Genomic DNA, 10,348 nt, shown 5'->3' with positions numbered 1-10,348 from the left:
GTTAAGTGGGAGGACTATTTACCTGAAACTATTAATATGTCCTAATAGAAATTACAATGTTATGAAAAGTTCATAAGACTAGATTCCTACAAACTATGACCTACATACATCGCACTTTGTGTTTAAAATACTTACAGATACAAAAGACGAAGTTCATCCCCGGCTCACCCAGTGAAATGCAAATGCTGTACCCTTTCTCATCGATCAAACGTTTAGTAAGTCCAAATAAAAGTCGAGATCAGGTGATCTGGTAAGATCTTTTCATAACCACTTTGCACTAGATTTGCTCTATGCTCCACACGATCCAATCCGATTTGATGCGATCCGAAATCGTAAAATGCGAAGAAAACACCCTCGATGAAGAGAAATGAAATAATCGGGCAACGGAGAGCTATTCATTCCACGATCGTAAAATATCGAAGAAGTGTAGTTTGGTTACGCTTTTGTTTACCAGCTGGTTTCAACTGGAAGTTATGGTAGGACCCAAGTGGCTATCTGCAGCGCACGTATCTCAGCCGCCAAATAGTTTTGGGGGTTTTTACATCTTTATAATTTTTACAGCTCAATTAACTTTTTCAATTCAAACGCCGCCGGCCAGGCAGACAAATCGAAGTATCGAAATTAAACAATAAAACAGAGAAATGCATAAACGAAATCATAAATACCTAGGCCATTTCGGATGTTTTATGCCAAGTGGGGAGATGAAATCGAACCTGAAAACTGACGTCAAAGCAGCGCCCGTTTCTTTACTCTTTTTGGAAGTGTCATAAAAGGCATCAAAATGAAAATTATACGATACTCCATAAAAAAGAATGAAATACACAAACGCCCAGAACTTCGAAGGCAGTTCGCTGAACTGCAGCGACTGGAAAATTGATTCGCGTCTAGGAAATTTAATGGCCGACCATCTAACAATTTCCCCAGCCGCGTTCAAGCATTTTTTTTTTTTCTGGACCGGCAAACTTCAAAGCCCGCAACTTGTTGATAAACAACTCGCTGAAAAAAAAGCTAAAGAAAATATTATGAATTAATTAAAAATATTTGCGCTGTATAGGAAAAAAAATTAGCGCAGGCAAATTAATTTTTCCCCCACTTTTTATGTTTCATAATCAAACTGGAGCAGAAAGGTCGAAATGCATCTGAATGCGCTCGTGGGCGGGGGGCGTGGCGGCGGATGCGACGACCGCTTGACAATTTGCGACTTGCCATGAAATCGCATTATTTGATCTAAGCCGCCGACGAGCAAAAAAGGAAATACAAAAATCTTCAAGCCGACTGCTAAACGAAACCAAATGGCGCTTTTTTTAACTGCTGCGTTAGAAGCAGAAGCCCAGGGGCGTCGTGCAAAAGGGGGCGGGGCAGTGGGAGCCGCGAGGAGCTGGAAGCGCCCAGATATGCGACATGTGTTGCGGAAATATTTTGCGAGCAAGAAAAGCAGCAAGGCGCAGAGTCAGGAAATATGCAAAAATACAAAAGGGCACTGCAAAAAAATGAGTGATTAAAGTTTTTCAAATATTATTCAAAACCAGTACCAGAGGCAGCTAAGTCTGTCGTCTGATTCGTATTTTTATTTAAAGAATAATATCAAAAACAAGTTTATATTGCGTGTTAAAAAAAAATACAACAAAATTAGGAAATAAATTGTCTTAGTATCCCAATAATGTGGCATACTTTTTTACAGTGTTCTTTGAATGGATCATTTACATACACGCGTCTCGCTCGGTTTTTATTGCTTCGCACCTACATATTTGGTTTACTTTTTTCGTTATTTATTTGTTGGTAGTTGACCATCGGTCGAAATAACGACGATTTTCATTCGTCGGCGATCGCACGTCTTTGCGTGTGTGAGTGGGAAAGATATGCTTTGAATTAGTGTGTGTGTGTGAGCGGTTAAACGAGTTGTTTTCTCGTTTTACTTGTTGTATCTTCAATTGCCTCGTTGGATTGCTTTGTTTTCTCTTTTTCCCAGCCAATGGGAGACAAAGGCGGGTTTTTACGAAGATCTTGAACGATTCACCAATAAATTGAAAATGGAGATTTCTATAGTTGCATAAAAAAAATGCATTCTGGCTAATGTATATAAATACAGCAATGGAAAATTAAAATCGTAGGCAAGTGCAATTAATGTGATTTATTTTGTCTATATTTCATTTTAAATTGCCAGCCCCAATATCGAATCGTTACACTCTTTTCACCCCTTTTTTTGTTATCATTTTCGAGTGATTGCTTATCTACCCTACCCCCACTTAAAAAGAAACACACCTTGGCACATACTCCCAAAAAAAAAAAAACACATTTTCTCATATATGCATACATAACTGGATCTGCTTCCTTTTTTTATGTCATCGTTTCTTGGGTTACACAGCCGGAAAATGCACGATGTGAGGGTAAATGGGGAAAGCGGTTGGGCGGACTAATGGAATTCACACGTGTTTTGCTTTATTCGTATTGCTGCAATAAAAGTATACGTTTCAGGTATTTCGATACATCTGTGTAACATCAAAATTGGCATGCTACCTATAACTGCAAGACATGCCAATGAAATCCATTTTCAATTTCTATTTACACGAGAATTTGGAGCACAAGCCTGTAAAAAGAGTTAACAACTTTTCTTAAGAACATTGCAAATTAAGACATAAATTTTATTTACATATTATTGAGTTATCAAATTTGTATATTAGTATAAATATCATTTCAGAATGATTTTTTTTTTTTTGTATTGTTTATTGTATTCTCTTTGAAAATAAAATTAAGCAGATGGGCCTTTGAATGCATAATTCAAAAACTTTCAATAACTTTAGATATTTTCAATTGCATTTCTGAAATAAGGCGCCACCTTTTGTTTCGGGCGCCACCTGGATACCACTTTCGCCAACTCATCCGCTAGGTGGCGCAGCTCAAAAATATTTTTCGTCCATCTGGCAGCACTGGGTCTATGTAAGAACTAGTGTGCCCATATAACAAAAACAGCGTTGTCAACTTGGCTATTTCACAGCTTTCCAGTTACTCGAACTTTGAACTTATGGCTAGCTGCAAGGATATAATTTCGTTTTTCTTTTGATTTTCCAATACTCTTGCGCTATTTTCTTAATGTGGTACTTCGAAACCAACTTTGGACTATCTTAACTTAGTATATGAATCACAGTTTTTCACAATTACATATCTTCTAGACATTCGCTGAGGAGTAAATACCAGATGGTAATTTTCTTCATTATCGGCGCGGTCACACTGCGAATATCAAGATGGCGTAAATTTGTAAAAAATCGTCGAAATCTATGTGAAATAGCCAGAAAAATTGAAACGAAAGCGCAGCGTTGATGCAAAACGTAAGTGGTCAGTAGCGTTTCGGATCGACAGACCCGTTTGCGAGCGAAAAAGCGGCGGTTACCACGCGCAGGAAAACTCGAATTTCCCAACAGCATTTCAGTGCTCATTGAGAGTGCGAGTGTGTGAGTGAGTGCCCTCGTCTTTGTGTTGGTGTGAAAATGCTGAAGCAGGAGGGATAGCAACGTGCTCGCGGTAGAAACCGTGCGAGTGCGGGCGGGACGACTAGTGTGCACGAATCTATTGCCAGGGCAAACGACTCGCATAAGTTTGGTTTTTTTAATAAGAGTCCGAGTTCCGTTTGGTTTCGTTTAATTTTCTCGAGTTGATTGGCAACAAGATGCTAATCAATGTGGCCATAAAATCAGAGAAGAACAGCATAACCGACTCGAAGATAAACGATAAAAATAACTGAAATATGGCAGCAATGCAGTATTATTAAAATTATTGCATAAAATGCGCTTGCGTGTGGCCCCAAAAAGTGCGACTGTGTGCGTGTGTTTGTGTGCGACTGTGGCAACTACAACAAAAACAACGTCTGGGCTCTAAAACAAAGAAAATGAAAATTATTGTGGCAGAATCAATCCAATTAAAAAATTCGATTTCGATTTCAGTCGAATTAGAAGAAGGAAAAGCAGCGTCGCCAGCAGAGGAAGTGGGCAAAGCGGAATAGGAAACAAGGAATATAAGAAAAACAAGCCACGGTAAGTGCGGAATTTGTTCCACTGTGCGTTCAAGTTTCCCTTCTCCACCCGCTATCGGCTGCTCCTTATCAGCCCCGTTATTCGCAGTGCATTCGTGGAGTGCCGTTAGTTTTCGGAGGCCATTAGCGTTTGACAATTAATTGCAAGTTTCCTTCCCCTTCTGAGGTTTCCCCGTTGGTTTTGCTCTGGTTTTTGGTTTTTCCATTTGCTCTTCCCTGTTTACTTAAGCTTTTTACTTTTGTGGCGCCTGCTGGAACAACTGTTTTTTGTATCTTCTTTGTTCTCCAGTGCGTTTTTTTGCGGAAGCTTTTCGGCAGCCGCCAACGCAACGTGCAGCTGTTTTGCAATTGTAATCAATTCGTGTTTACCCGCTGGTCCGAAACAACTGCTGGATACCCTGGGAAATATTTAGTTACCAATAGGAAAGACCGCGTTTTCCCTGCTAGCCTTCCAGTAAACAAATTAAAGCTCCTAAAATTAATACCACATTTCAATTTGACTTACAGTGCTTATACAGTGATTTCTTTCTGTGTAGAACATGGGAGATACAAATAAAAAACGGTACATTTCGGTTAAATAAATCAAAGCCAAGGCGAAAACAACAACAAACACAGGCAGGTTTTGAGGTTAGAACCGCAGAGTGAGTGATAAAGAGTCGGGAAAAGGAGGAGAGAGAGAGAGAGAGAAAGAGAGAGAGCGATCGAAATGCGTGAGCGGTAAAAGAAAGCGCACAGAATGTGGGAAAGAGGAGTGGGAAGGGGTTAGTGAGTGAGAGCCGCCGAAAACAATTAAACTAAATTTTTGTGATATTTGACCGGCAAGTGAAAACTTTCGGCTTGTTGCTTCGTTTTCTGACTTCCATGCGCTTTATCTTCGCTATTTGTTTGTGCTTTCCACCACTGAAAGTGTCATTTAAGTGGCATTTTCACAGTCGCTGCGTTTTATTTTACTTCTCTCCCTTTTGTCGCCGATTGTTTACTCCACGCATACACAAACACACGTCTCTTTTATCTATTTGTTGTTAATCTCTTCGTTGTCTTTTCCTGATTGCTGATTCACCTCCATGTTTCTGGTGTCGTCACGTAAAAAATACACTTGAAAAAAAGAATTATATCTATTCAAGGATGTAAAAGCACTACGGCACATTTGCTTTATTTTATAATAGTACAATATAATATTAAAATGACTAAAACAATAATGTGACGAATGTCAAAAAGTAGTGCTATTTTGCTCTGTGCATATAAATTATCGTTACTCATCACTTATTAAATCTGTTGTTTTCCCCATTCGTAATCAATACACACAGCCGAATGCAATGACGCACTCACTCTTAAATATAAATATACGAGATAAACTTTTACTTTGTGCGAGGTTCGGGTTCTTATCATTTTTGCCCACTGTGCATTTGCATTTCGAATTGCTTTTGGTACGCTTTTCTCTGCTATTTTTGTGTTGTCAACGTAAGCCAAGCTTACTTCTCTCCCGCTCTCTCTCTCTTGTTTTATTCTTAGCTAACGGTTTTCTATTTTCGATATCGATTGTTGCCGTGCGTTGTTTTCATGTCTGTGTGCCACAATCCTTATCACCACAAACAAAAGCGAATTCTGCACGTTTTTCGGGCTTACGCTGCAGATGCGATAAAAACAGGGGATTACTCTCTATATATAAGTGATCGCGAGACGGGTCGAATTTCGATTAACCATGTTGAGGATCTAAAAAAAAATTAACTTAGTACCTCCTATTACAGAACCCTTCGAATACAAAGCCATAAGCGACTGCCTTGAACAAATCGGAACAAGAAGAAGAAAGGAGCTCAGACGAAAGGACAGTGCCAGGTGAGAAAAGTGGAGAAGTGTTGGAAAATACTCACGAAGCTCCGTTAGCTCTCAAAATTAGACTTTTAGCAAACTGTACAAAACAGCAGGGTTGTCATCACGTGTCACAATATAGTGTCAGAAGAATCAAAAGTTGTAGCAAACAAAATCCGACGAATATTTTATCACTATCGCTAACAAGGCGTTCGATATTGTGTTGTTGCTTGCAAATAATCTCTTCTAATAATATCACACATTGTTGCTAGTGGTCAATAGCCGAATTTTCGAAGTCACTTGATTCATATTTACTCGTAAAAACCTGTGACGCCGCTGCTATTTCTATGATTAGTCAAAGCAACTAAGAATACTACGAATATTTACATTCTGATCGAATTCAACAATTTGCCTGCATCGTAGCAACCTTTCAATATCCTTTCGCGATTACAAAGTAAAAGTTTTAGTCCTTGGCGTAGATATTTAAATCTGTATAATATTTTAAGCGCAGCTAATCTGAACTGGGATCGATCAATTCGTGTAGCGTGTAGTATTATGAGTAAGAAAAGCGTACAGCCTTCTTTTCGAGGCAATGTGTTGTAAAATTAAAACTAAATTTCAATTCTCCGGTCCCGCAGAAAGGCAACGCAAATCCGAGGAACCCGAGGAGTCCGAACTCTACCACACAGAAACCCACAGAAACAGACGTAACAAAATGGAGCTGCGCGTGGGTAACAAATATCGCCTGGGCCGCAAGATAGGATCGGGATCGTTCGGCGACATCTACCTGGGCACCACGATCAACACTGGCGAGGAGGTGGCCATCAAGCTGGAGTGCATCCGCACCAAACACCCCCAGCTGCACATCGAGTCAAAGTTCTACAAGACGATGCAGGGTGGCATAGGCATACCCCGCATAATCTGGTGCGGCAGCGAGGGCGACTACAATGTGATGGTGATGGAGCTACTCGGACCCTCGCTGGAGGACCTCTTCAACTTTTGTTCACGCCGCTTTTCGTTGAAGACGGTTCTGCTGCTGGCGGACCAGATGATCTCCCGCATCGATTACATACACTCGCGGGACTTCATCCATCGCGACATCAAGCCGGATAACTTCCTCATGGGTCTTGGCAAAAAGGGCAACCTGGTGTACATCATTGACTTTGGCCTGGCCAAGAAATTCCGCGATGCCCGGTCGCTGAAGCACATTCCCTATCGGGAAAACAAGAACCTCACGGGCACTGCCCGCTATGCCTCCATCAACACACATTTGGGCATTGAGCAATCGCGTCGTGACGACCTGGAGTCCCTGGGCTACGTCCTAATGTACTTCAATCTGGGCGCCTTGCCCTGGCAGGGCTTAAAGGCAGCCAACAAGAGGCAAAAGTACGAGAGGATCTCGGAGAAGAAGCTGTCCACCTCGATTGTGGTGCTGTGCAAGGGCTTCCCCAGCGAGTTCGTCAACTATCTGAACTTCTGTCGCCAGATGCATTTCGACCAGCGTCCCGATTACTGCCACCTGCGCAAACTCTTCCGCAACTTGTTCCACCGTTTGGGCTTCACTTACGACTATGTGTTTGACTGGAACCTGCTTAAGTTTGGCGGACCTCGCAATCCCCAGGCGATTCAGCAGGCGCAGGACGGAGCGGACGGCCAGGCGGGTCATGATGCGGTGGCCGCAGCAGCGGCGGTGGCAGCAGCGGCAGCCGCCTCCTCGCATCAACAACAGCAGCACAAGGTCAATGCGGCGCTGGGTGGCGGAGGAGGCAGTGCAGCGCAACAGCAACTCCAGGGCGGCCAAACGCTGGCGATGCTGGGCGGCAATGGAGGCGGTAACGGCAGCCAACTGATCGGCGGCAACGGACTCAACATGGACGACTCGATGGCGGCCACCAACTCGTCGAGACCGCCGTACGACACGCCGGAGCGTCGGCCTTCGATACGGATGCGGCAGGGAGGCGGTGGTGGCGGCGGTGGAGTGGGCGTAGGCGGTATGCCGAGCGGCGGAGGGGGCGGTGGCGTGGGGAACGCCAAATAATATTTTATCGTTTAGGTTGCGACGCTGGACACGACACAGTAGACAAACAACAACAGAACTCAACAAACTATACATGTAGTATATATAGTTATATATACCTAATATATATAATACTTGCTTTATATATGCGGTAAAACACGTTGAATGTATCCAAGCGGCAGGATGACCAGGTCCCTGCCAGAAACGGAGGACAAGAGCAGTGAGAGAAGAAGAGCAGAGCATAGCAAAGCGCAGCGCTTTTCTTTTTTTGTGTGTACATTTTCGTTTGTTTTTTGACATTTTGGTTTCTGCTCCCAGATGTTAGAACGTTGAGCGCGCTTATTATTAATTAACTAGCCTATGATTAATTTAATTTATACTATTAGAACATAAACGATTGCAACCTGGCTGCAAGAAACTGCAACAAACCGCACTGTTCAATTGATTTGAGATCCCTGCCTGAAGATTGGCCAATAGATCGGCGGTTGATTAGGGGTCCGCGGAAGGGTTTGGGAGGAGGGTTAGCAGGACACGCAGGCATTTAATTCTGTTTTGCATTTGACTATTTGCTCTTGGCCGGCTCAACTTTTTCTTTGTTAACTTGAAGTCCCAGACCAAATCAGGCAGAACATGCAGAACCGATCATGAACACATAATAACTCGATTGTAAGTGTAATATTTGTGTAAAAGAAACAAAGGACACCGCGTTCAGCGAGTGTCCCTAACCCTAGACTATAGGCTCTAGCTCTAGCGAATCCAATCCATACAAAAGCATATGCCACACAGCAAGGCACCCACATTGTAACCTAAGTTGATGGTAAAATGATTGCGATTACCACGTGCAGTTCTCTAGCTTTAAGCAACGCTCTGACTTATAAGGCCCTCCTATGTTATATTATGTAACCTTCTGTACCGCCTACTCCCCTATCTATATATATATATTTATATATATATATATATATATATATATATATATATATATATATATATATATATATATATATATATACTTTCGTGGTCTGCACTTTGCTGCCTGTGTTCATATATATCTTTCCGATTTTTAAACACTTAAGCGCGCATTTCCCGAGCGGTGGGCAAATGGGATGCGAGATGTGGGAGCTGGGAGTTGGGGCAGCCCTTTGTTTACGCAACAAAATCATGTAACTAAGATAGAGAGCATATAAATTGCGTTAGACATACACAACAAAACAATTGCATTAACGTTTCGATTTAACAATGTAAGTAATGGCCCTGCGGAGGAAAGTTACACAACGCTAGCTAATAAACTATAGCTATAATATGAAATTTGTTTATAAGTAATACCAAACCGTAAAATAAAAAAGGAAAATGCAAAAAAAAAACTTAAATTCTAAATGCGCCAAGAGATAATGAATGGGTAAAAATATGAATATACATTAATATAAACTATATCTTATGAGAACACGTAAACATGTAAACCCCACAGCGATCGGCTGGCTAAGAACTAACAAATCAAAGAAATGCAAAACACAAATCGGATCACTGAACGCAGAAGCCACTAAAACTTAAATAAAAGTACATTACGTGATATTTCTTACAAATTGTTTTGTTTTCTAATCGGTTTGTTTCAGTCATTTTACTTTTATTTTTCGAACACAACTCCATTCGAAGCGCACGCCTTGCAAACGACCAACCTTGTAAACACGACCATATAGCGCATTCAGATTAGGGGATCCGCGACCGTGGAGAAGCCCCAATCCTCCTCCCCAAACCGAGAATTGAGAACCTAGTGATGAGTGTACATAAGAATAATATCCGAACCCCAAAAGTATAAAATTAAAATATATACATATGTGTGATTTTCCTCCTAGCATACAGAGTACTAAACCTAAACCATTAGCATTTTATTGATAGAAAAGAAACGAAATCGAAGCCCGACAAACTGATTCATAGCGATTATGAGCCACTAGAAATGGAGAACTAAATGATCTTGTATGAGCGAGCAGTCCATTCAGCATAAGCGAAATAGAGAAACTAACAAATTGAGAACATAGTAATTTCGAAGGTTTTGTATAATTAACTGTATATGTATATTGAGAATAGAATTTTGAACTAATAACTAATTATACTAATTGGATCGAGTTCGAGTGTATCATGGGCGATATGAGAGAAAATCATTAAAAATAAACCACCAGTGATATGGAATACAAAATAACCACAAACGAAATCGAAATCGAAATCGAAGCGGTTCATGAAACATTTCAAAAGTACGTTGGATCGGAATTCGACGGATGTATCGATAAGTGCACGATAAGGCCACATTTATGTAATTAGCAAGTATTTCGAATTAAACCGAACATGGAATATGTATGTGTGAACAGAATAAAAGCAGCTACTAAATAAGCCACACCACCATTCACAATAACAATTACGAACGAGGCATTAAAAAGCTTAAACAATAATAACACGACTCATCAGATTTGCTTATTGTGTTGTCAAACAGAAGTTGGGGGAAA

At 41.1% G+C, this 10,348-nt stretch overlaps 1 protein-coding gene across 5 annotated transcripts; it reads left to right on the top strand.

Annotated features, from left to right (window-relative positions):
• The first annotated feature begins 3,192 nt into the window (after positions 1 to 3,192).
• dco (discs overgrown) lies at positions 3,193 to 10,318 on the top strand. Of its 5 annotated transcripts, none has more exons than NM_001276203.1 (4): positions 3,193 to 3,326; positions 3,939 to 4,028; positions 5,776 to 5,863; positions 6,475 to 10,318. In NM_001276203.1, exon 4 carries the CDS (start codon positions 6,552 to 6,554, stop codon positions 7,872 to 7,874), a length of 1,323 nt encoding a protein of 440 aa, NP_001263132.1. In that variant the 5' UTR covers positions 3,193 to 3,326; positions 3,939 to 4,028; positions 5,776 to 5,863; positions 6,475 to 6,551; the 3' UTR covers positions 7,875 to 10,318. The 5 variants fall into 5 exon arrangements, with proteins under 5 accessions (NP_001263132.1, NP_733415.1, NP_733414.1 ...); NM_170536.3 differs by having other exon boundaries at positions 3,193 to 3,333; positions 6,475 to 9,217; NM_170535.2 differs by lacking the exon at positions 3,939 to 4,028 and having other exon boundaries at positions 5,761 to 5,863; positions 6,475 to 9,217.
• The last annotated feature ends 30 nt before the right edge of the window (positions 10,319 to 10,348 follow it).

The sequence above is a fragment of the Drosophila melanogaster genome, chromosome 3R, assembly GCF_000001215.4.
Source record: "Drosophila melanogaster chromosome 3R".
NCBI lineage: Eukaryota > Metazoa > Arthropoda > Insecta > Diptera > Drosophilidae > Drosophila > Drosophila melanogaster.
This window is presented reverse-complemented; position numbering and strand designations above follow the sequence as displayed.